The sequence below is a fragment of the Pseudopipra pipra genome, chromosome W, assembly GCF_036250125.1.
Source record: "Pseudopipra pipra isolate bDixPip1 chromosome W, bDixPip1.hap1, whole genome shotgun sequence".
Lineage (NCBI taxonomy): Eukaryota > Metazoa > Chordata > Aves > Passeriformes > Pipridae > Pseudopipra > Pseudopipra pipra.
Genome location: NC_087580.1, coordinates 56645923 through 56672801, shown reverse-complemented (window position 1 = coordinate 56672801; position 26879 = coordinate 56645923). Strand labels below are relative to the sequence as shown.

At 44.2% G+C, this 26879-nt stretch overlaps 1 protein-coding gene across 1 annotated transcript in view; it reads left to right on the top strand.

Moving 5' to 3' along the window:
* The first annotated feature begins 385 nt into the window (after window positions 1–385).
* The window catches only part of LOC135405158 (tubulin-specific chaperone A-like), a 73222-nt gene continuing 46728 nt past the window's right edge, over window positions 386–26879 (top strand). Inside the window, exon 1 of the mRNA XM_064639866.1 lies at window positions 386–506. Coding sequence (XP_064495936.1) covers window positions 454–506 — 53 coding nt within the window. The 5' untranslated portion in view covers window positions 386–453. The remainder of the gene's footprint in view (window positions 507–26879) is intronic.

The window sequence follows — 26879 nt, the reverse complement described above, 5'->3', positions numbered from 1 at the left end:
GTTCTTTCAAGCACAGAACCAAAGGATTATTTTTCTAGAATTCGACCCCTTAAATGGTTAACCTCAACTAAGTATAAGCATGAAGGAAAACAGCCCTTGAACCGTCAGTCAGTTATAACTCTAGGACTGAGCTACCAGTGCTAATGTTGCCTTTTAATTTGTTTTTATCTCAGAATAACTCCTATTACTGCATCTGAGGGTGGATTCAGACTTTCTTTTCGTGTGTATTTATGAAGAAATGGTGAATTAAACTTGGCCACTCGAGGGGCAGCCGCCCGCTGGTCGCTATCGGGACGTCTCCACCGGGCGGGGGGGGGAGGGGCGAGGGGTTCTGCCCCCGCTTCCGATCGCACCCCCAGGCTGGCGGCTTGGCGCATGCGCGAGATGGAGCTGTGCAGTCACAACGCTGTGTCACTAGAGTCCAGTCTGTGCTGCTCCTCCGTCAGCCCCGTTATGGCAGACCCACGCTTGAGGCAGATCAAGATTAAGATCGGAGTCGTGAGACGGTGAGTGCGCCCGTGGGGTCAGGGGTGAAGGGCAGCCGTTGCGAGAAGCTGAAGGTGATCCCGCCGCTCCCGAGGGGGCTAGCGGAGAGAGGGAGTGGGCTCGGCCCTGCTGTGAGCTCTGAGGACAGTCCCCGTTGTTCAGAGTGGGGAGGGGCCCTGCTGCTGCCGTGGTCCCTGGGGGCTCTGCCGCGCCGAGCAGAGGAGCTGCGAGCGGGGCTTTCTGCGCTGCCGGCCATGCCTGCTGCGGGGTCTGGGAGGTGTTGCGCTGGGGCGTATGGCCGTGGGGTGGGGCTGCCGAGGTGTGCCGGAGGGTGGCTGTGGCACAAGTTCTGCCATGGCTGCCGGTTTCTTCCCCTTGCGCACCGTCTTTAGCAAAAGACCTTTTTTTTCCTGAGACCGCAATTAAACGGGACTTTTGTCCCACTGCCCGTTCAGTGTACAGGGCAGTCTCGCCGTATACCTCGCAGAGGCCTTAGTCTTACCTATTTTACCAAAACAATTGTTGAATGGGATCTTTTGGATTTGATAGTTCTCACTGCAAAACCGATGTTCAACACCAGAGTCTCGGGTTTCTCTGGATTTAACACAGTCTTCGTTTTTAAGAAAAGTTGCAGTTTATTCATCATGCTTGTTATTTTTCTTTTATTTGGATAAGGCAAAGCCATAGCAAAATCTATGTACGCCAGTGTGAGAAATAGAAACCTAGTCGGGCAATTTCCAATCAGAATTTATTATATGATAAAAGCAAATTCAGTGCTGGGTGATCAGGGAAGGGGTTCAATAACTCCCAACGCCTGTCACACCCAAAGAAGACATTTGTTCTACATTTATTTCCAGCTACTACATGAATATTCATTATACATAAGTATAAACATTACACATTGTTAGGTACATGAGTATAAACATTACACATTGTTAGGTCAGACATTCCACAGATATTTCTTAACAAGAATGTTATCTATAAGCATCCATAATATATTGTTAAATCAGACTTTCAGCAGATGTTTGCTTGTTATCTATACAAAGTTATAAATTTTAAGAAAGGTGCTATTATCTAGCTAACTAAACAAAATTCTCTCATTATAAATCCTACACAAGGTAAAAGGGAGGTAACTTGTTTTATCTCTTTATAGGGGCCCAATTAAGTTTTACGACTTGTTTTTCTTTTCTCTCCAGGTCATATTGACCTTACACTGTTTTCTCTTAATTAGCTCGAATCATTATCTCAGTTTATCACACCAGAAAAATAAAGTCTTCAAATGCATCAATAACAGAAGTAATACTAGGGAAAATGTGGGCCTGCTGCTGAAGGTACAGGTGTTGTCCCAAACGTGGGCTGGTTACCTGGTGCACAGTGCCGATTCACACACCAAGGCAAGGTATTTCTATTTTTTATTCTAGTTTGTGCAAAGTAGGGAGCTGGGTGGCAACTCACAAAAGGTTGGCTTCCCGATCATCAAAACTTTACACTATTTATACATTCTAACAAGCAAAGGCATCACATTCATTGGTTACAGATCACATAAGTTTTTCATTAATTAATACTCAAACCCTTATTTGCTACTTATATCTCTCGCTTCTCATGCTAATTAGTCCACAGGTGCAGTTCTTCTTTCTGTTTGAGTTTGGGGTCCATGATTTGAATCTTGAGGAGCTTGATATCATTTCCCCCTTATGAGGCTACAAGATTTGTCCTTACGACAAGGCTTGTAAGCCTCACTACTTGTCCTGGCTAGCAACACGTGAACTCCTTTTGACACAAAGTAATACAAACTATGATAATGACAATAGCTGTTACTATTATAGTTTGAAGCAAACTTGACAACCATCAATTTCGACTGAGCCTCTTGGCATAACTTTGATATTTGCTTCTTTATTGTCTAATTCATTTTTTCTACTTTCTTGCTAGACTGTGGTCTCCATGGGGTATTTAATTCCCAATTAATTTGCAAAACCTTAAACATTTCCTGCACTATTTCTGCTATAAAGTGGGGTCCATTATCTGAAGATTCCTTTCGGTATACCAAATATGGGTATTATGTCTTTTAACAAAACTTTAATTATTTCTCTACTATTGTTGGTATGACAGGAGAAAGCCTCTGGCCAACCAAAAAAGATATCTACTAATACTAATAGATATTTGTATTGCTTCTTTACTGAAAGCAACAATGCATCTGCTCCCACATGTCTCTTGATTCATCCTTTTAAGTAGGTTTTCCATCATCTTCTCAGAGACCTATAGCTGCTTTTCAGGTGTTTCCCACCATCCTTCTTTATCCTCTTCTTTTGTATAATTTGGCAGACCGTGGACTATGCCAAAGGCATATTTTGAAGTTCTCACGTCTGAGACTGGAAGCAAAGTGGTTGAGTTAAGACTCACGATGCCATTGTTCCAGCTCCTTTGCTAGGATAATGCTTATGGGAGGATGGTCGAACAGCTTCTGTCCTGTACTTAGATTTTCCCATTCAAAGGCAAAGACAAGTTGACTCTATTTGTCCACAGGTATACAAAAGAAGATGTCTTTGAAATCTAACACTGTAAAGTACATATTAGTCTCTGGTATTGAGGATTTAGGACTACCTGATGCCCATAAATCTTGCACTAGTCTATATTCTGATGATTTAGGCTTTTTCACTGGGAGGATAAGAGTGTTAAATTCTGATTGGCATTCCCTTAATAACCCAAATTCTGAGAAAGAATCTATTAATGGTTCCAATCCTCGTCGAGCCTCTAACTTTATAGGGTATTGTTTTTTCCTTACCAGTCAGACTCCTGGTTTCAGTTCAGTGTTTACCAGACTGTCATTTCTTGCTCCTCCTGGGATTCCCAATGCCCAAAACAATAGTATAACTGCATCTAAAACTTCACTGGGGATTTCCTCTTCTGTAGGTTTTTCCTCAGTGAGTAGGCAGATCTGTGCTTTTCATGCATTTTCTGGCGGAATGTGCAACTGGACAGAGTCCTCAGAAAAAGTTAATTGTGCATTTAATTTGCATAGTAAATCCCTTCCGAGCAATGGCAAAGGACACTGGCATATAGAGAAACTGATGTGTTAATTTTGTGTTTCCAATTGTGAATTCCACTGGTTGTAAAAATGGCCTGAGGGATTTCCTCCCCATTGCACCAATAACATCTACTTTCGTTTTACTTAAAGGTCCCTTGCAGTGAGTAACTACAGAATAAGTTGCTCCAGTATCCACTAGAAAATCTATTGTTTAATTCCCCAGTTTAATTGGAACCAGAGGGTCAGCCAGGGGAGTAATAAGAGATGCCTCCAGTCCCTTTCAATCTAGCCCAATTTCTGCCATAATTCCTGTGTCTTTTGGTTTTTCCTTTTGTTCATTTGCCAGTTGGGGGTTGTAGTGGGTTAACCTTGGCTGGATGCCAAGTGTCCATCAAGCCGCTCTATCACTCCCCTTCCCAGATGGACAAGAGAGAGAGAATAAGATGGAAAACAACTTGTAGGTTAAGATGAGGCAGTTTACTAAAGCGAAAGTTTGTGCGTGCACAAGTGCAGCAGAAAATAACAAGGTTTATTCTCTACTTCCCATCAGTAAGCGACGTCTGGCCACTTCTTGGGAAGCAGGGCTTCAGCAACACGCAACGGTTTTTCAGCAGGCAGCCACTGGAAACAATGAATGCCCCCCTTTCTTCCTCCTTTCCTTAGCTTTTTATATCTGAACTGATGTCATATGGTATGGAATATCCCTTTGGTTAGTTTGGGTCAGCTGACCTACTTGTGTCCCCTCCCAGAATCTTGCCCTCAATTGGGGAAAGAATGTTACAGTACTGATGCTGTGCTCAGCAGTAGCCAAAACACTGGTGTGTTATCAACACCTTTCTAGCTACCAATGCAAAGCACAGCACTGTGAGGGCTGCTATGGGGGAAATGAACTCCATCTCAGCCAGACCCAATACAGTCTCCACCCCTTTTTCCATACCATTTGCGTCATACTCAGATCCCGCATAATATATATATATCTTCTGACTATCCCCCATCCTTTTGCAGATGGATATTATTTTTCCCATTTTATAGGCTTCTTCCACTCCTCCAGATCTTGGGCTCAATTCCATTGGGATGGGTACTCAGGACAGGAGAAGCAGCACAATTGATTGTTGGGCACCGAAACCAGCCCGACTCGGGTCATTGTCGCACTCTCCTTCTTCCTCGCAAAATTCGTTCTTCATTGGCCTGCTACTTTACTTCCTGCAACATACAACTTAGAACACAGATTGTTTTTCCCCCAAGGTTGCATCTCCTTGAGACACACACCAGGTCTCCCCATCCTTCTGCATTATTCACCAAGTACACCCTGGTCCCTAAGCAAAGACAATACCACAGATGAGTTTGCCTTTTCCCATGGGAGGAGAAACCCACACCAACTTCCCAAGCCACTTCCCCATGTGTAGTACTGGGACCTTATCTCCTCCCACAGTATGTAAGGGTTTTGTTTGGGCAGGACCCAGGCAGTTAGCAGATTCCCTATTGTTGACCAGCCAAGTATCTTCAGCTAAATTTGCCTCTCAATGCTTCCATGTCCCATTACCTAATGCTCTTAACATAGCCTTCAACAGTCCTTTATACCCCTCAATTGTTCCAGAGGCTTGTGGGTGATAAGGGATATGATAGATCCACTCAATGCCTTGTGAGTCCCATTATCTGATTCAATTCTCTCTGGGGTCCCATGTCACCACAGAATGTGCCTCTCAAGGCCTAAGATGGCGTTTCGAGCAGTGGCCTGGTTTATAGGATATGTTTCCAACCAGCCAGTCGTTGCCACCACCACGGAGTTTGTAGCTCTTGCAAGCTACCCACTTACTCCATGTAGCACTGGTTGCCTGATGTGTTGAGGGGATGTTTCCTCTGAACATCCAATGTAGCACAGGCAATCGTGGTGCCAAGAGGAGACATGTTTCTGTCTCAGTAACTTCTGAAGTGGCTCAAACCCCCTCATAGGCTGCTAATATCTCCTTTTCAGGTGGAGTGTAGTGGGCTTCTGATCCCCGATAACCCCAGCTCCAAAACCCTAATGGTTGTCCTCGGGTTTCTCCTTGTACTTTTTGCCAGAGGCTCCAGGTGAGACCATGCTCCCCAGCTGCAGTGTAGAGGATATTTTGCACAGTTGGTCCTGTTCAAACAGGCCCAAGAGCTACCGCATGAGCTATGTCCTGTTTGATCTTCTCAAAGACCTGTTGTTGCTCAAGGCCCCACTTGAAATGGTTCTTCTTCTGGGTCACTCGACAGAGGGGGCTCACAAGCTGACTATAACCTTGAATATGCATCCTCCAGAACCCCACAAGGCCTAGGAAAGCTTGTGTTTCCTTCTTGTTAACCAGTAGGGACACAGTTGTTATTTTGTTCAGTACGTCTGTAGTGTGTTTCTGTGGCTGGATTTTGGTAGCGGAGGGGCTACAGGGGTGGCTTCTCTTAGAAGCTGCTAGAAGCTTCCCCTGTCCCGTGGAACCAATGCCAGCCGGCTCCAGGACAGACTTCGTGCCACTGGCCAAGGCCGAGCCAATCAGGAGTAATAGTAACGCCTCTGTGATAACATATTTAGAAAAGAAGGTTGTTGCGCAGGAGGAATTCCAACCAGGGAAGAGCAGAGTGAGAACATGGGAACAACAAGGTAGACACCAAGGTCAGTGCAGAAGGAGGGGGAGGAGGTGCTCCAGGCCCCAGAGCTGAGGCCCCTGCAGCCTGTGGTGAAGACTGTGGTGAAGACCATGGTGAAGCAGGCTGTCCCCCTGCAGCCCATGGAGGACCACGGGGGTGCAGAGACCCACCTGCAGCCCATGGAGGAGCCCATGCTGGAGCAGGTGGATGCATGAAGGAGGCTGTGACCCCATGGGAGGCCCAAGATGGAGCAGGGTCCTGCCAGAGACCTGCGGCCCGTGGAGAGGGAAGCCCACACTGGAGCAGGTTTTTCCTGGGTAGGACTTGTGGCCCCTGTGGGGGACTGTATTAGGGAAGGTTCGGACCATACTGAATCTTGAAACCATGACACCGTTTGAAGCTCAACAAAAACCAATATTTATTACCAAGAGGTGGCCAACAAAAACGAACAAACCCAAAAGGGAGGAAGGAGAGAAATAAGCCCTCAGCATGACCTCCCCAGTTACCCAGCTGTTGCCCTTAAAGTTATCTTACCGACCTAGCATGCCTATAATTACCCATAGCAGAAGCTGCATCCTTGGAGAGTCACTAAGTTCACAAACTGGCAGGCGTCCCTGCCAAAAGGCAACGTTGTCCTTGTTGTGAAGCTAGCTCCCCCCAAGAAAGCACTATCTGCTTTTATACAATTAACTGAGTGACCTCAACCTAGGCAGGAGTGGTCATCACTGCCCAGCCAGAGGCTCTCCGTTCCACCCCCTTGGTTATATAAGTGCATCTCTTCTGCGCACGCGTGGCTTTCCCTGCGTCTGAGTACTGTTTAGGGGGGGTCTTTTCCAAATGAGTCTGGGGGTGTTACTTCATCACTATAGTCTTCAGTCTCTCCTTCAAGTGACCTTGGAGGAAAATTAGCCAATCACGGAACATCAATTAAAACAGATTATACAAGAAGCTCTCTCTCCAAGGACGAGGTACCCATTTATCACTACTCGTTTTCTCATAACTTGGCAGGGAAAGAACAAAACTTTTACAGTTGTCTGGGCCAAACACAGACCAAAAGTATCAGCATAAATTCACCCTGATACAGGGACCCACGTCAGCACAGCTCATTCGTGAAGGACTGCACCCCATGGAGGAGTGACGCACGGGACAGCAGTTTGGGAAGAACTGTTGCCCAAGGGATGGACTCACGCTGGAGAGGTCTATCAAGGACTGTCTCCTGTGGGAGGGAGTGCTCCTGTGGGAGCACTTGTGAGTGCTGCTGTGCCGGACATGTTGGAACTTCAGTATGAGCTGGACTCAAAAGCAGCCAAGTGGTGCCACAATTGACATCACTAATGCATTTTTCTCAATCCCTCTGGCAACAGAGTGCAGGCCACAGTTTGCCTTCACTTGGAAGAGTGTCCAGTATACCTGGAATCGACTACCTCAGGGGTGGAAACACAGCCGGACCATCTGCCATGGACTGATCCAGACTGCACTGGAATGGGGGGACCTCCAGAACACCTGCAATATATTGATGATATCATTGTGTGGGGCAAGACAGCAGAAGAAGACTTTGAGAAAGGGAGGAAAATAATCTAAATTCTTCTCAAAGCTGGTCTTGCCATAAAACAAAGTGAGGTGTAAAGGGACCTGCATGGGAGATCCAATTCTTGGGAATAAAATGGCAGGATGGATGCCATCATATGCCCATGTAGTGGGTTGACCCTGGCCAGATGCCAGGTACCGACTAAAGCCACTCTCTCACTCTCCTCTGCAACTGGATAGAGGAGAGAGAAAAAAACCAAAAACAGCTAAGGATTCATGAGCTGAGATAACAGCTGGGAGAGGTCACTTACTGATTACCTTCACAGATAGATTACATCTATCTATACATATTAATAACAGGCAGAACTCAGGCGGAGCTCAGGCAGAGCTTAGGGCGGTGCTTCTCTTGGCCCTCAATCTCGGTGGGAAATCCGCTCTTCCTCCCGTGGGTCTGGGGTCTTCTCTCATCTTCATCAACTTGACCTTTCTACCTTTCCATTGTTCTCGACCTGCTCACTGAAGCTTGGAGAAAGCCCTGGCTCCAGGCCTATTTCTCCTATTCAAATGTCTACCTTATCTTACTGTATCCTAATTTATTACCTCTAGTCCTATTATATACTACTTCTCCCATTCTTCTAAGTTTTGGTCCAGTAGGCAGAACAGAATGAGTCTCTAGTAGCACAGACTGATTAGATGTTGGGGGGGTGCTTCTTATCAGGCCCAGATTTCTCAGTTAACTCCTTGGGCCTAGCTTCTTGTTTCAGTCCCCCCTTTTCTTATGACTTGCGAATTCTTTCGTCAATTTCCAAAGGGCTTTGATAGGTATGCATCACTGCTCACATTATCTGCATCCTTTTGACTATGGTACTCAATCTGTACCACAACCAAGCATTTAAGAGGGATAGCAGAATTATAGTGGCTACAAAAACCAATATTGGATGTATCAAATAGTGAAACACTTGTGTTGCTGTAGGGGAATATCCCATAAAGATGTCCCACCAATGATGTTCTCCCACTTGTTCCACTTTAGTTAAGATAGTTTTTATATTTTCAGTGTCATGTTCCACCTGCCAGAGCATTTGCTGAGTTGTTCTGTTCACTTCCTGGACCAGTTTCTCTATATCAGGGTGTTTAAGCATTGCTTAAAAAAGATTAATATCCATTGCTATCTGCAATTTTGGCATATCGTGATACATTGTATAATCAGCTTCAATCAGTTGTCTAGTAGTCACTGGAACAATATAATCAAAGTCACAGCCTATGATTCGAGTAAAATTGCACACGCAAAAATTAGTACCATTCGCTACTTCATGACAATTTTCTATGGTAAAGTTAACACAAAAAGTCCTAACACATGCACATCCATTTCCTACATAATAGACTTGTGATTGAGTCTTAGCATGGAGAAACATCTCAAAGGTACACACACTATCTTCAGTATCTAAGCATAAATCTTCATTCTCTGCCACAGCATTTTCACAGATATATCCTAATTGTCCCTTAGGAATACATGCCTCAGTACTGATAGACTGCCATTTGCCCTTGGTGCGATCATAACTTGCCCAAACATTATGGCCTATGGGTCTGACAATAATGTTCTGATGTATAGCTCCTAATGTCAAGACAGGAAAGATGGTCTTTTCTTTGACTGCACTGATACTGAGTACGTAAACTTCAATTTGTTCATGTTGTGAATTGTAAGTGAAGTTCACTAATTGCCACCATGCCTGGTGATTTTTCTCAAATTGTGTAGTGGAACTGTTTCTAGCTATTGTTTCTCTTATCTCTTGTGGCAGTATTCCTGAAGTTCCTTCTCTTAGTATTCCTGCAGCTACAGATTATACACATTGTTGAGTTTGGATGCATTGAACAGCAAGTGCAAACCTTTTACTAACACTGCCAGTATAGTTGGCAAACTTGGTAAAATCCTCTGCAGTGTGGTTAGCTACTAATGTCAACAGTCTGACTGCCAATGATTGTGTTTCTGCCAAAGTGAGCAAAGATGATCTTAAAGGGACTTTGAGTTTTCCCAAATCAGAAGTGATGGCACTTAGTTTATTCACTAACACTTCTTGGTCTATGGTGTTTAGTACACCTAATCCTGTGCCAAACCATCTGGCTACATCTCTTTGGATTCTGGTACGATGGGATCTGGCTGCCAGCCATGCATTCCAGCCCTTAAGACTCTGCTGTATATAGGGCTGACGATCCTTTTGTATGTGAGATATGTTTGCTTGGAAATTTATTCAGACTCTTTTCAGTGAATATGTGGGATCTAACAGTAACTTCTGCTTGTTTGATTGTCTATTTACGTAAGGTCCAGCAAAGGTTAAATTGTGGACACTTTCACAGTTCAGAAAAGGAGCTGTGGATGTGTCAGCTGTAAATGGTTTGGAAGTTGTTTTAACAGATGGCTCAGTAGTGGGGCTTTCCGCAAGCCTGATGATAAACATTTTAGAAGCACTCCTGTCTTTGCTAACCCATGAGCACATAACTGAGACTGATTGATCTAACAGTAGCTTGATCTCACACTGGGCTTTGTTTCTCTCATCTTCTTTAGTGCCATCCCATAGGCAAGAAACTGGTCCTTTTCTTTTGAGCCAAATACTATTGCCAGTATTTCCCATGTGACTAAATGTAAGTGACTGGTTTTTCGTGGGTGTTACTACTAGCTTGACTTGTTTTGTCTCATCCATTAACACATTAACACTTTTGCGTCCGACCTGTATCTCATCTCCCATTTTTCCTACTATGGTATCTAATGAACCCTGGGTCTTATTCCAGTCTAGTTGTGCATACGACTTGTTGTTATGTAAAACATAAATGGCTAAACTTGGTTTAGGCCTTGAGCCAGTCAAAAGTGATTCACTGACCCATGGAAGTGATTCTACAATATATACATCAGACCATGGCCAATTTAAAGTGGGAGCTTGGGATAAGGTTATCAAAAGTCCAAGAATCAGCGCTGTGATTTGAGAGAAGGTACTTCTTGTTCGGAGGCCCATGGTTTCAGGTTTCTCAGGAGCTTTCTTGATTGTTCTCTGGAGCTCTCTTGACTTGGGAGTAGTGAATCCAAGTCAGTCGTTCTTTCACCCGAACTGCCATGAAGGTGGTCAGCAACACCTGGAAGGGTCCTTCCCACTTTTCTTGCAGAGGTTTTCCTAAAAGATTCTTAACATATACCCAATCACCAGGACTGAATGGATGTAGTTTACAATCAGGCTGCTTGGGTTGGGGTTCTAACACCACCGTAGCATTTTTCTGCAGCTGTTTCCCTATAGTCATAACATAATCATATACATACTGATTACCTATTTGATCTAAAGCTTTACCATTCACAGTTTGCATCATGTAGGGTCTGCCGAACAGAATTTCAGATGGACAGTTTTTCTTTTGATCTCGGCTTGACCCTTAGTCTGATTAAAGCAATAGGTAAAGCTTGGTACCAATGAAAATTTGTTTCTTGACATATTTTAGCAATTTTCTGTTTAATGAGATGATTCATCTTTTCTACTTGCCCACTTGCTTGTGTTCTGTAGGGCGTATGCAATTGCCAATCAATTTTCAGTGCTTTACTTATTACTTTTACCACTTCTGCACAAGTGTGTACCTCTATCTGAAGAGATACCCTTGGGTACCCCAAACTGTGGTATAATCTCGTTTAACAAGACTTTAACCACTTCTCTTGCCTTATTTGTTCTACAGGGGAATGCCTCAGGCCAACAAGAAAATGTGTCAGTCAAAACTAATAAATAACGATATTCCCTTTTTCTTGGGAGCTCAGAGAAATCAATTTGCCAAATCTCACCTGGGAAACATCGTCTGTTTATTGCCCCTGGATTAATTTTAGTTTTGATGTTTGGATTATTTTTCAGGCAAAGTTCACATTGGGATGTGACTCGCTTTATTGTGGTAAATAAATCTGGCCCTGCTACTCTAGTCCTTAAGTGTTGATAGAGTGGATCCAAACCCCAGTGAGTTTTATCATGTTCTGCTTTCACAAATTGCCATATTAATTTTTCTGGTAATACTAATTGACCTGTCTTCAGTTGACCCCATCCGTTGTCTAACAGCTTACCTTCATTTTTATGTATCCACTGATAATCTGTTTCCTGATACTCTACCTGTTGATTTGTGTCTAATCCTTCTGGCACTAAATCTGCCACTGGTTGCTCGTTACCTCTTGCAGCTGCTAATTTGGCTTCTGTATCAGCTTTTCTGTTTCCTGTTTCTGGGACAGTGTTGCCTTTCAGGTGTCCCCTGCAATGCACTATAGCCACCTGTGATGGGAGTTGGACAGCTTCTAACAATCGTAGGATCTCCTCTGCATGTTTAACAGCTTTTCCTTAGGCAGTCAATAGCCCTCGTTCTTTCCAGATTGCTCCTTGGGCAGTCAATAGCCCTCGTTCTTTCCAGATTGCTCCATTGGCATGTACAATGGCGAAGGCATATTTAGAATCAGTCCAGATGTTGATCCGCTTTCCCTTTGCCTGTTCGAGAGCTCAGGTGAGAGCTATTAGTTCTGCTTTCTGGGCTGAAGTCCCTGTAGGTAAAGGGTTGGATTCAATTACCTGTTCTGTTGTGGTTACCGCATAGCCAGCCATCCTTATGCCCTGCTTTACGAAACTGCTACCATCCGAATACCAATCGTCTGCGTCTTGGAGTGGTTCTTCTTTGAGGTCTGGGTGGCTGGAGTACACTGCTTCAATGGTCTCCAAGCAGTCGTGTACAACAGGTTCTGCTGAGATTCTTCCTTCTAGGAATGAAGCTGGGTTGACAATGTTAGTTACCTGAATGGTTACATCATCTGGTTGAACTAGGATCGCCTGGTATTTCAGGAACCGGGAAGGTGACAGCCTATAGTTCCCTTTTTGTTCCAGCACTGCTGATACTGTATGGGACACTAACACAGTCATTTTCTGTCCTATTGTAAGTTTCCTGGATTCTTCTATGTTTACAACCACCACTGCAACTGCCCTCAGGTGAGTAGGCCATCCTTTGCTTACCTCATCCAATTGTTTGGAGAAGTAGGCTACTGCTCTTTTGTATGGCCCTAGTTGCTGAGCCAGGACCCCTAAAGCCATTCCTTGATGCTCATGCGAGAACAACCAAAAGGGCTTCATCACATCAGGCAAACCCAATGCCGGAGCCCTCATGAGATCTCGCTTCAGTTGTTTGAAGGCTTCATTTGCCTCAGGGCTCCAAATTATGTAATCCTTGTTTACTTTCAGCAGGTCATATAAAGGCTTTGCAATTATTCCATATTGATATATCCATAAATGACACCAACCTGTCATTCCTAGAAAGGCTCGTAGGTCTCTCACCGTTTCTGGTCTGTCTGTCTGACAGATGGCTTCTTTCCTTGCCGTCCTCAGGGATTGCTTTCCTCCTGACACTTCATATCCCAGGTACATGACTTTCTCCTGGACCAGCTGAGCTTTCTGTTGAGAGACTCCATAACCACTTAAACCTAAGAAATTTAAGAGAGATATTGTCCACTGAATGCAGTCCTCTTTTGTTTCAGTTACTATCAGGAGATCATCCACATATTGTAGAAGAACGCCATCTCCCGGTGGCTGTTACCATAGTTCTAGCTCTTTGGCTAGCTCATTACTGAAAAGCGTGGGGCTATTCTTAAAGCCTTGGGGCAAGACTGTCCATGTAATTTGCATTTTTCTCCGTCTGTTAACAGACTCCCATTCGAAAGCAAAAATCTTTTGGCTTTCCTGTGCTAGGGGTAGACAGAAGACAGAAAAATGCATCTTTTAAATCTAACACTGTGAACCAAATAAAATTATCTCTTAATTTAGTTAAAAGTATGTAAGGATTTGCTACTACAGGGTGTATAGTCTTAGCTATTTCATTTACTGCCCTTAAATCTTGAACTAGCCTATAAGTTCCATTTGGTTTCTTCACTGGAAGAATTGGAGTGTTAAAGTCTGATTCACACTCTATCAACAGTCCTAATTTCAAAAAGTTTTCAATTATTGGTTCAATTCCTTTTCTATCTTCTAGCCTCAGTGGATATTGTTTCTTAGCCACTGGCTTAGCTCCTGATTTTAGTTATTTGTATAGGAGTTGCCCATTTTGACTTACCTGATATGTCAGTGGCCCACACCAGGGGGTATACCTGATTTGTAATTTGGTCAATGTCCTGATTGTTTGGTTTTGGTTCTATACAGCTCATAGCCAAACTCAGAGCTGCTAGTAATTGTTCCTCATTTGCTTTGAATTCAATCTTACCTTGTTTAAATTCTATTACAGCTCCCAGGTTTTCTAGTAAGTCTCTGCCCAGTAGAGGTTTGGGTGAAGTTGGTAAATACAAGAACTGATGCACTCCCATTTGTTTCCCAATTTTAAATTTTAGGGGTTTCAAAAAGAAAGCCTTTTCTGATTGGCCAGTGGCACTAATGACTTGTACATAGTTATCACTTTTAGGCATCAATTCCTGATTTAAAACAGAAAACGTAGCTCCAGTGTCGATTAAAAACTCCAATTTTTCTTTTTCTTCCCCTAGCTTCATTGTAACCAGCGGGTCTGCTAGGGATAAACAAACCGGTCCCCTTCATTCACTATTTTAGTGGGCTATGGCAGCCCCTCCTGGTGCTTTATTTGCCAACTTAGGACAATCTCTCTTTTAGTGTCCCTCTTGCATATAATAAGCGCACTGATTTTGACCCACCTTTGCTTGTTGGAGGGGCAAACCTCCTCTCCCTCGCATTGTCTGCCACGACCCCTAATATACCGCCTGATGTCGTTGGATTCTGAGTTAAAGCTGCAACCACCATCCTTGTAAGTTTTCTATTTTCCTTTTTCTCTCTGTTGTTGTATACTTTCCAAGCTTCATTCATTAACACCTCTAAATCTTTATTAGTAGGGTGATCTATTTTCTGTAACCTTTTTCTAATGTCAGGATTACTTTGTCCCATTAACAACCTCACCAGCTGTTGTTTACCTGCATCTGATGATGGATTCAGGGTAGTATATTTTCTAATGGCAGCTCTAAGTCTATCTAAAAATGCAGTGGGGATCTCGTCCCATCCTTGCCTCACATCATACAAAGCAGCCCAATTAACTGCTTTAGGAATAGCGTTTCGTAATCCCACCTTAACTAAGTCCCTATACTGGTCCAACAGCTTATAATGGTCTGGGTTGTTTGGGTCCCAATTAGGTTGTTGCAATGGAAAAATTTGATCTATGTCCCCTGTTAAGACTCTTGTTGCAATCTGTACTTCCACATTTTGTCTGGCATGTATTGGGACGAAGTTGTGATGATATTTTTGGTCTGTGTTTGGCCTTAGCCACCTGCAGAAGTTTATAGTTCTCCCTGCCAAGTTCACTGATAAAACAGTGAATTTGGCCTTGGAGGGAGAACTTCTGTATAAACTGTTTTAATTGGTCTCCTGTGATTGGTCAATGACTCGTCAAGGGCATTTGGAGGAGAAAGTGACGATGACATGATGAAGGCTCTCCCCCAGACTCAATTGGGAAAGACCCCTCAGGACTTACTGCGCCTGTGTGAGGGGATTTCCAAAGTTCTCACGCATGCGCAGAAGGTGTGCACTTACATAACCAAGGGTGTGGGATTGAGAACCCCTGACGGGGCGGTACTGGCCACACCTCCCCGGGGCAGGTGTTCTCAATGAACTGTATAAAAGCAGACACGTTTTCCTTGGTCTGGGGCCGGCTCTTCATGAAGGACCAAGTTGCTTTTAGCGGGGACGCCTGCTAAAGTGGGAGCCTGTCAGCTCTTCAGAACACGCAGCTGCTGCAGAGAGGCTTTATTACTGGTTAGGGTGGGTAAGACTCTCTTATAGGTGACACCTGGGTGAGTAGGGTGTCGAGCCTTCTTTCTAGGGTCTTTTGTTCACTTTTTCCTCCTCCCTAATCCTTTTTCCTTAGGCGCCTGTTTTTTTCCTTTTCCCTGTTTGCCACCTTTCATAATAAATAGTTACTTTGTTAACTAGCAATGGTGTTTAGTTTTCCACGTTCCAGAATCTCTTGAACCTTTTTTTCCCTGATACAGTAACCCTCTCCCCGTTACAATGGCTGTTTTTATTACAAGTTCTTTTTCCATTTCTGTCAACTCCGATAACATCAAGTCTATATCTGACCAATCAATATCTTGATTTTTCACGATCAATTCAAATCTCTTAGCTACCTTCTCAGGATTTTCCCTAAAACATTTAACTTCTCTCCAACTATTCAAGTCACTTGCTGAAAAGGGTACTTTCACTCTTGTCTGATTACCTGTGGGTGTTATTACCTGCCACAGTGGGGCCACCGTGTGACTTGTCTTGGTTTTAGCTTTTGCTCTACCCCCAGTCTTGCTCTTAGCTTTCTGTCCCGCACTCCAACCACAATATGTGCTACTCACTCCTTCTTCCGGGTCTTCTACGCTCTCTGCTACACTCTCAGAGTCCTCCGCCCCTAGGCCCAACTCCTGTGGGCTGCTCGGTCCTTGCCTAGCCAGTTCTGGTCCCCTAAAATGTGTCGGCTGCAATTCCTGGGGGTCTAAGATACTTTCCTCATCACTATCTCTCTTTCACAGCTTAAGACACCTCTGACCTATACTACAAGCATCACAGCAATGCTTTCTCGACTTACTATTTTTCTGATTCTTTTCCAATGCCAACACAAGGGGATCCTGAGGGACTGCATTAATTCCACAACCTTTCTGCCACTCTGGCTTGTTTCTTAAAGTGAAACACATATCAGCACACATTACTTCATCCCATTTCTGTTCTCTGCGGAGGAACAACATAAGCTGTAAAATTGTATTATAATTAATACTCCCTTGAGGAGGCCACTTCTCACCATCATCTAATATATAGAGCGGCCACCAATTCTGGCAATATTTTAAAAAGGTCTTTTTACTCAGGTTTCCCCCGGGAGTTCCTCCCAGATCTTTCCAGTGTTTTAATATACACCCTATGGGAGTCTTGGCATTTATTTCTTTACTGATTTTGACCCCCATTATGAAGATAGACAATAAAATCTACAATATTTTGCCAATCACAATTATTATACTGCCAAATAATATCCACTCTTCCAATCCAAGCACTACTTTTCAATAGAAATCGCCTAAATTCATCATCATCATCATGACTGGGCTTCGTGAACGAAGATTTGGGAAAGGTCTCTACCCACGTTTGTCACAAGTGCACTGGTGGCTAAAAAGGCCAATACGAGACAGGCATGTCCGATTGCAAAAGGCACAGCAGAAAGACTCCTTAGATGGTAAATTCTGAAAGGCACGATTCTTTCTGCGTTGCCTTTTCTCCTCAAAGGTGATCCTGCGTGCTTTCTCAAAGGCATCAACAGCGTTATAGATAGTGTGTCTCCAGACCTCCCGATTGGAGGCCAGAGTAGACCAGTTATGTTGATCAATATGGCCCAGGCTGAGATGTTGTTTCAGGGAGTCCTTGCATCTTCTCTTCGGGGCTCCTCTCATGCGGCGACCGGTGGCAAGTTCACCATAGAGCAAGATCTTAGGGAGGCGGTGGTCCTTCATCCTGGAGACGTGCCCTGCCCAGCGCAGCTGTGTTCTCAGCAACGTGGCCTCAATGCTTGTGACTGCTGCTTGTTCTAGAACAGATGTATTAGTCACATAATCAGACCAGTGGATGTTTAAGATTGTTCGGAGGCAGCGTTGATGGAAGCGTTCTAGGAGTCGCAGGTGGTGGCAGTAGATGACCCATGATTCAGATCCATATAAGAGAGTAGACAGCATTATGGCTCTGTAAACACTGATCTTTGTACTTTTCTTCAAGTGTTTATTTCGCCAAACTCTTTTATAAAGCTTTCCGAAGGCACTGTATGCCTTTGCTAACCTGTTGTCTATCTCTCTGTCAATCTTACCGTCCGAGGAGATGAGGCTACCTAGGTAATTAAACTGCTGGACTGATTTGAGCTTTGATTCACCAATGGAAATTTGGGGATGATGGAAGACTTCCTGAGGTGCCGGTTGATAGAGAACTTCTGTTTTCTTTAAACTGACTTCCAGCCCAAAGAGCTCAGCAGCATCTGCAAAGCAGGATGTTAAACGCTGCAGAACTGCTTCTGTGTGAGCGACAAGGGCGGCGTCATCAGCATAGAGCAGCTCCCGGACGAGATGGTTTAAGGTCTTAGTGTGGGCCTTCAGTCGCCTTAGGTTGAAAAGGTTTCCATCAGTACGATATTGAATGTAGATACCATCCTGATCCTCGAGGTCTGCCGTGGCCCTTTGGAGCATCATACTGAAAAATATTGTGAATAGGGTTGGTGCGAGAACACAGCCTTTTTTCACACCATTAGTTATTAGAAAGGGCTGAGAAAGTGCATTGCCATAACTGATTTGACCGTGTTGATCCTCATGGAGTGAGATGATCATTTTGAGGAACTTGGGGGCCTACATACCAGGCTCAAAGTCCTCTACTCAGCGCTGATGGTCAAACACTTCTTACAGATAAAACCTCCATTCTGAATCGATGGTCTGAACACTTTCAGACCCTTTTCAGTACCAACCGTGTAGTCCAAGACACAATCATTCAGTCCGTCACACAACAACCAGTGAAGTATGAATTGGATACTGCCCCCACTTTAGGAGAGACCCTCAAGGCCATACAGCAGGTGAAAATTGACAAGGCAGCTGGGGTTGATGGAATTCCACCTGAAGTCTGGAAACATGGGGGCCTTGCACTCCGTGCTAAATTTCATGAGTTCTTACTACGCTGTTGGGAACTAGGCGAACTACCATCAGACCTTCGAGATGCAGTCATCATCACCCTATATAAGAAGAAAGGTACTAAATCAGACTGCTCAAATTACCATGGTATCACTACTCTCCATTGCTGGCAAAATCCTGGCAAGAATACTCTTAAACAGACTAATACCCGCTATAGCAGAAGAAATTCTACCTGAAAGCCAATGTGGTTTCAGAGCCAACAGGAGTACCACAGACATGGTATTTGTTCTCAGACAACTGCAAGAGAAGTGTGGGGAACAGAACAAAGGTCTCTATATAACCTTTGTTGATCTCACAAAGGCTTTCGATACTGTGAGCAGGAAAAGTCTATGGCAGATTTTGGAACGCTTAGGTCGCCTAAATTCACTAATTTTACAACTGACCTGCACTAATACAAAAATCCACAAGATGTCACCCTTAGACCACAAATATACCTGACTCTTACAATAAGCCTGTATATCCACAGAAATCCACAAAATCTAAAAAAACCCGAAAAATACGCTTTCTATGATGAATCTAAACATCTCAAAAGAAACATGTCTATGAGTTCGCTGACAGTAATATCTGGCACACCGAGTTTCCTCCAAAGTCTGATTAGCTCCACATCTAATACAATATAAATTCAAAGTCCAATTTAACCTTATGTCTTGGGTAGACTGGGGTCCAAGAATATATTTCAAACAATTATTACATTAAGCACGCACATACAATGAACAATTACAAAATGGACAGATTCTAATGCTAGGTTTCAGACTATGTGGTGTATTCACAGTGAACCTCTCAGACCCCCTACCCATAAAATCTTAACAAGATGTTTCTATGACTGGTGCAGAAGGAACAGACACTTCAGAAGCTCGATTTTGCCTCCAACACAAAACAAGAAAACACAAAATTATCAAAGCAACATAAACCAAATAAAATACTATGACAATTGCCACTTTCCAAGAGTACACATAGATGCGTCAGAGCATAAACAAAAGAACAACCAAAAGGAAACTTAGATACCTTGTTTCCCTCAAAAAACCCAATATTTGGCCAAATACAAACAAAACTGGAACATACCAGCCCAAAGGGGATATTCCCCAGGAAGAGCGTCCTCTCCCGTACCCCACGAGACAGTGTTCCGTCTTCGTCTTATGGGAACCCAAAACCCAAATAGACAAAACCAAACATAAATACCTTTTATCAATAGGCAGCGTTCTTGTCCAGCCTCTGCAGGAAGCCACCAAAGCAGGGAGCCCCTTCAGGTGAAAAGACGCACCGAGGGCGCCTTAGGGGGTCCCCGACCTCTGAGGATTCTGCAGCCAGGTGGAAAAGCTGTCCTGCCACGAGTCGTCAAAATGATTCCAAAAATCCAGCGTAAAGAACTGCTCAGAGACTTCTGGATCTTTGAGCAGCAAAGGTTGTTATTGTCGACACCAGGAGCAAGTGTGGTTCGGACCACAAAGAACTTGCTCAAAGGTTTCACACAAAATCAGTGGTTTTTATACAATTTTCATATATGATTAAATGCATATTCATATGATTACATCTATCTATACATATTAATAACAGGCGGAGTATAGGCGAAGCTCAGGCGGAGCTTAGGGCGGTGCTTCTCTTGGCCCTCAATCTCGGTGGGAAATTCGCTCTTCCTCCTGTGGGTCTGGGGTCTTCTCTCATCTTCATCAGCCTGACCTTTCTACCTTTCCATTGTTCTCGACCCGCTCACTGAAGCCTGGAGAAAGCCCTGGCTCCAGGCCTATTTCTCCTATTCAAATGTCTACCTTATCTTACTGTATCTTAATTTATTACCTCTAGTCCTATTATATACTTCTTCTCCCATTCTTCTAAGTTTTGGTCCAGTAGGCAGAACAGAATGAGTCTCTAGTAGCACAGACTGATTAGATGTTGGGGGGGTGCTTCTTAGCAGTTAACTCTTTTGGACCTAGCTTCTTGTTTCAATGTTCAGAGGAAACATCCCCTCAACACATCACGCAACGAGTGCTACATGGAGTAAGTGGGTAGCTTTGATCACACAACAAGCCTGAATGGGAAAACCTAATTTCCCAGGAATACTGGAAGTGATCATGGACTGGTGCATTTGTGCTTAATTAGATGCTGCCATCTTTGGTCTGTGTTTGGCCCAGCCACCTGTGAGAGTCTGTTCTTTTCCTGCCAAGTTATGAGAAAACAAGCACTGATAAACGAGAACTTTATCCTTGAAGGAAGCATCTTGTATAAACTGAAATTAATTGGTGCCTCACTATTGATTGACAGCCCTCCAAGTCATTTGAAGGAGAAAGTGAAGAGGAGGATGATGAAGTAAGCCCCTAGACTCATTTAGGAAAGACCCCCCCGAGGTGTAGCATGCAGGCACGGGGAAATTCCAGTGTACACATGCATGCGCAAAAGAGATACCACTTACATAATGGAGGGAGGGACTGAAGGTCTCTAGCTGGGCGGTGCTGGCCACACCTGCCCAGGTAGATGTCACAAGTTAATTGTATAAAAAGCAGATAGCTCTTGCTGGGAGGGAACTCGAGCTTCACATTGAAGGGCAATGTTGCCTTTTGCAGGGACGCCCGCTATCTTGTGAGCCTGCCAACACTCCGAGGATGCAGCTTCTGCTATGGGTAATCCTAGGCATTCTGGTGTCGTAAGGCAAAAATTGTGTGAACAATTTTCTTTGTATTTCTGTGTGTTTCACCTTGGCATGGCTGGGTGCAGATAGTAAAAAATGCTGCGCCACTAATATGGCTGCAGACCTTGTGCCAAGATGCCAAGGAGGAGTTTTGGCAGGTGAATAAAGTTTTCTCATCTCCTATGACCACCTGTTGTGGTCCAATTAGCAGTGGATAGCAGAGCATGTTTTCCTTATGTAACCAATGTAGTGTGAACAAGAAGTTAAGTGTCATGAGCACTATATAATCTGTCTTTCTCCTAATAAATCCGACATTTGCCTGATCATATTGATCCTGGAGCAATCTGTCCATACCCTTCCATCGAAATTCTGGGGTTGGTAAGACAACCTCGTAAGCATCACCTGAGTGAGTGGGGGGGTCGTACTGAGGACTTATTTCCCTCCTCTTTCCTCTCTCTCAGGTTTTCGTTTTGTTGGCTACTTCTTTGCAATAAATATTGCTTTTGTTGAGCTTTCAATGGTGTACTGGTTTCAGTTTTGGTATTCTCCCGGCTACAACTGGCCAGAAGTGGCTTGTAGTGAATCTCTATACTGACTCCTGGATGGTGACTAATACCCTGTGGGGGTGGCTACAGCAGTGGAAGACTAATTGACAACAGAGGGGGAAACCCATCTGGGCTGCTGCATTGTGGCAGGACATCGCTGCATGGGTAGAAGACGGGACTCTGAAGGTGCATCATGTAGATGCTCACATGCCCAAAAGTTGCACCACTGAAGAACATCAGAACAATGAGCAGGTGGATAAGGCTGCCAAGATTGGAATAGCTCAGATATAGACTGGGAGTGGAAGGGTGAGCTATTTATAGCCCGATGGGCCCATGAAACATCAGGACATCTAGGAAGAGATGCAACATACAGATGGGCTTGTGATCGAGGGATGGACCTGACCATGGAGGCCAGCACACAGGTTATTCACGAATATGAAACGTCTGCGGCAATTAAGAGAGCCATGCGAGTAAAATCCTCCCTGGAAAAAAGGGCTGTGGCTGGGTTTCCAATATGGTGAGACCTGGTAAACTGACTACATTGGACCACTGCCACGAACATGCCAAGGCAAGAGTTACATACTCACCATGGTGAAGGCAATGACTGGTTGGCTGGAGACATCCTGTAAACCAGGCCACTGCTTGAAACACCATCTTAGGCCTTGAGAGGCACATTCTGTGGCGACATGGGACCCCAGAGAGAGAATTGAATCAGATAATGGGACTCACTTTTGGAATAATCTTATAAACTCTTGCGCAAAGAAACATGGCATCGAGTGGATCTATCATATCCCTTATCACCCACAAGCCTCTGGAAAGATTGAGAGGTATAAAAGACTGTTGAAGACTATGTTAAGAGCATTCGGTAATGGGACATGGAAGCATTGAGAGGCAAATTTAGCTGAAGATACTTGGCTGGTCAACAATAGGGAATCTGCCAGCCTCTACATACTGTGGGAGGAGATAAGGTCCCCATACTACACATGAGGAAGTGGCTTGGGAAGTTGGTGTGGGTTTCTCCTCCCATGGGAAAAGGCAAACTCATCTGTGGTATTGTCTTTGCTTAGGGACCAGGGTGTACTTGGTGAATAATGCAGAAGGATGGGGAGACCTGGTGTGTGTCTCAAGGAGATGCAACCTTGGGGGAAAAACAATCTGTGTTCTAAGTTGTATGTTGCAGGAAGTAAAGTAGCAGGCCAATGAAGAACGAATTTTGCGAGGAAGAAGGAGAGTGCGACAATGACCCGAGCCGGGCTGGTTTCAATGCCCAACAACTGATTGTGCTGCTTCTCCTGTCCTGAGTACCCATCCCAATGGAATTGAGCCCAAGATCTGGAGGGGTGGAAGAAGGCCATCCGTATTGGGTCTGGCTGGAGTTCATTTCCCCACAGTAGCCCTCACAGTGCTGTGCTTTGCATCGGTAGCTAGAAGGGTGTTGATAACACACCAGTGTTTTGGCTACTGCTGAGCACAGCACCAGCACTGTAACATTCCTTCCCCAATTGAAGGCAAGGTCCTGGGAGGGGACCCAAGTAGGCCAGCTGACCCAAACTAACCAAAGGTATATTCCATACCATATGACATCAACTCAGATATAAAAGCTAAGGCAAGGATCAGGAAGGCAGGCATTCATTTTTTCCAATGGCTGCCTGCTGAGAAACTGTTACACGTGCTGAAGCCCTGCTTCTTGTAAGTGGCCGACCATCGCTGCTCATGGGATGTAGAGAATAAACCATGGTTTCTTTCGCTTCACTTTTGCGCACAAAGGCTTCCGCTTTGCTTTCACTTTAAATAAACTGTCTTATCCCAACCCACAAGTGGTTTTTCCACCTTACTCTCTCCTCTGTCCAGCTGGGAAAGGGAGTGATAGAGCAGCTGGGTGGGCACCTAGCGTCCAGCCAAGGTCAACCCACTATGCCATCAAATGGGAAAAAATAATATCTATCTGTGAAAGCATGAGAGATAGTCAGAATATATATATATTATTTGGGATCTGAGTATGATGCAAAACGTATGGAAAAAGGGGTGGAGATTGTATTGGGTCTGGCTGAGCTGTAGTTCATTTCCCCATAGCAGCCCTCACAGTGTTGTGCTTTGCATTGGTAGCTAGAAAGGTGTTGATAACACACCAGTGTTTTGGCTACTGCTGAGCACAGCATCAGTACTCTAACATTCTGTCTGGGAGGGGACACAAGTAGGCCAGCTGATCCAAACTAACCAAAGGGATATTCCATACCATATGACATCAGTTCAGATATGAAAGCTAAGAAAAGGGGCAGGAAGGGGGGCATTCATTGTCTCCAATGGCTGCCTGTTAAGAAACCATTATGCATTGCGAAACCCTGTTTCTCAGGAAGTGGCTGGCCATTGCTGCTAATGGGAAGTAGAGAATAAACCTTGTTAATTCAGTTTGCTTTTGTGCGCACAAGCTTTTGCTTTGCTTTTGCTTTAATGAACTGCCTTATCCCAACCCTCGGGTCGTTTTCCATCTTACTCTCTCCCCTCTTCGCCTGGGAAGGGGAGCAATAGAGCAGCTGGGTAGGTACCTGGCGTCCAGTCAAATTCAACCCACCACAAATAGATATAGGTTTATCATTACATTTATTCTAGATGAAGACACTTTGAGTTCTCAAAAAAAACAAACCCAAACCAACCAAAATGGGTGCAGTTCTCAAGTACTGTTGAAAGCAAGAAATCGATATGATTGTAAGGTCCCATTTCCTGTCACTGTGCAGGGCATTCAAATCATGAACTTGTGTGTTATCTTTAAGCTAGAAAATGTTAGTGTGGTCTGATTGAATATCTTGGTGACTGCTTCTTGCTTGGGGGTCCCTTTCATTACCTGTGTTATGGTTACTAGCTTTGCTGAACAGGAACATTTTAAATATTCGCATGTGTAAGTGGATGGTGTTTTACATCAATTTTTATAGACAAAGTATTCTGATGGGTGGGAAAACTAGATTTACTTAGGTTAAATTTTCTTTTTCAGTCTTTGTATTCTTTCTGTCAGCCTAGAGTATAATTTATTAGTTTCTAGATTCTTTGAGAAAACTGTTGTATCTATGTATTGGGATTGTGTGGCAAGGTTTTGGTAGTGGAAGAGATGGCTACATGGGTGTCTTCTGTGAGAAGATTGTTGAGGAATACATCTAGTGCCAGTAGGTGGGTTTGTGAGCTGCAAATTGTGCCTAGGTGGGAGTAAATTTGCTGGAGCCGCAGGCTATGAGCTGTGAACTGGCACTGACCTTTTGGTTAACAAAGGCCAACTGGAGGTGGTAGGGGAGGGTAGCTGGTCACCCAGAGATTCTGCAGGACCCAATAAATGAGAAGACCCCAGACCAAAAATAACCATTGGTCTTGAACACTTTAAGAGTTGGGGCATCCACAACATCCTTTGGCAACCTGTTCCAGTGCCTTACCACCCTCGCAGTGAAGAATTTCTTCCTAATACCTACTCTCTTTAAATTTGAAGCCATTCCCCCTTGTCTTATCACTACGTGCCCTTGTAAACTGTTCCTCTCCAAATTTCTTGCAGGCCCCCTTCAGGTACTAGAAGGCTGCTAGAAGGTCACCCCAAAGTCTTCTCTTTTCCAGACTGAACAATCCCAATTCTCTCAGCCTTTCCTCATAGGAAAGGTGTTCCATCCCTCTAATCATCTTCATGGCCCTCCTCTGGACTTGCTTCAACAAGTCTATGTCCTTTCTGTGCTGGGGGCCCCAGAGCTGGAGGCAGTATCCAAGGTGGGCTCTCACCAGAGCGGAGTAGAGGGGCAGAATCATCTCCCTCATCCTGCTGGCCACACTACTTTTGATGCAGCCCAGGATACGATTGGCTTTCTGGGCTGTGAGCACACATTGGCTGCTCATGTACAGCCTCTCATCCACCAGCACGCCCAAGTCTTTCTTGGCAGGGCTGCTCTCGATCAGTTCATCCCCCAGCCTGTACTGGTACCGGGGGTTACCCCGACCCAGGTAAAGTACCTTGCACTTGGCCTTGTTAAACCTTATGAAATTCCCGTGGATCCACTTATAGTTTTCCCAGGCTGTTTGTGAATGATAGCTACTCCGGGGCTTCCCCATATGGGCTCCAGGGGTCTGCCATGAGGAATACGATGCCACCTCACCTCTGTGAGGTTCAACCCATCCCTTCCCCCTCTACACACACACCCACACCCCGAGGTGGTTCCAACCCAATAATTACTGATCTGGTGTCTAACACATAGTGACCACCTGTTACACTCTGGATTTTAAGCTACAAGCTGCCCAGAGCGGTCACATTTATTTAAGACTTTTTAAAAGCCTTTTGGTTCATTATAACTTCGAGTTCACGTCCGGAGAAAAACTACACATTTTTCTCTAAGAGAAATTATTTTTAATTTATTGAGAAAAATAAGACATTTTGGCAAAAGGTTTTACAGGAGTAAAATACAACCAAGAAAAATATTTCACTGAAACACCCAGCACAAAGACCCATTCCATAGAAAAACCACCCACAACCAATATACTAGTTTTAGTAAAACCCACAAGAAAAGGAAAAGAGTAAAAGAAGAAAAAGTAAAAGAAGAAAACAGATTAAAAGAGTAAAGAAAGAAGAGAGAAGAAAATAATAGTTACCGATAAGATTTGATGATTTACATGTTTGAGGCTGGAACAGAGGAGAGAGAGAGAGAGAGAGAGAGCAGGGCTACCAGGCAGGTCTTCCTTGACTGACAGCCCAGCTACACAGCCTTAAGTGATACTGTGTGCTCTGCATGGGCACAGCCATGGTGGCTGCAGGCCTTCTGGCTCTGCCATGTGCTCTCAGGGGGCTCAGCCCTGGTAGCTGCAGGTTATGTGATCTCAGCAGGCCTTATATGATAAGGCAAACCTTACCATGGACCTGCAGGTCTAGGCCCAGTTCTCACACACACACACACTCCCAGTGAGTTGGCTCCAACCCATATCAATCATAGAATCATAGAATCATCTGGGTTGGAAAAGATCCCCGAGATCATCAAGTCCAATCCTTGATAATTCAGTGAGATTCAAATCCAGTATCTCACACAACCAGGTTGGTCAAGCAGGATTTTCCCTTGTTGAAGCCCTGCTGGTTGTCTTTAATCACAAAATCCTTTGCCGAGAGGAGTATGATGTTGATAGTTTTGTGCTTCTCTGAGTCTGCATATAGAAATGCATATAAAAATTCAAATCTTAGTTTTTCTTCATTGTTTTGTACTCCATATTTTATTTGAATTTACTGTATATGGTCTCTTGCATGTGTTTAATAGCTTTTCTTTGTTATCCTAAAACTGCTTTTACCCATCTCTCAGGGTTGCATTTCTTTGGTGACCAGTACTC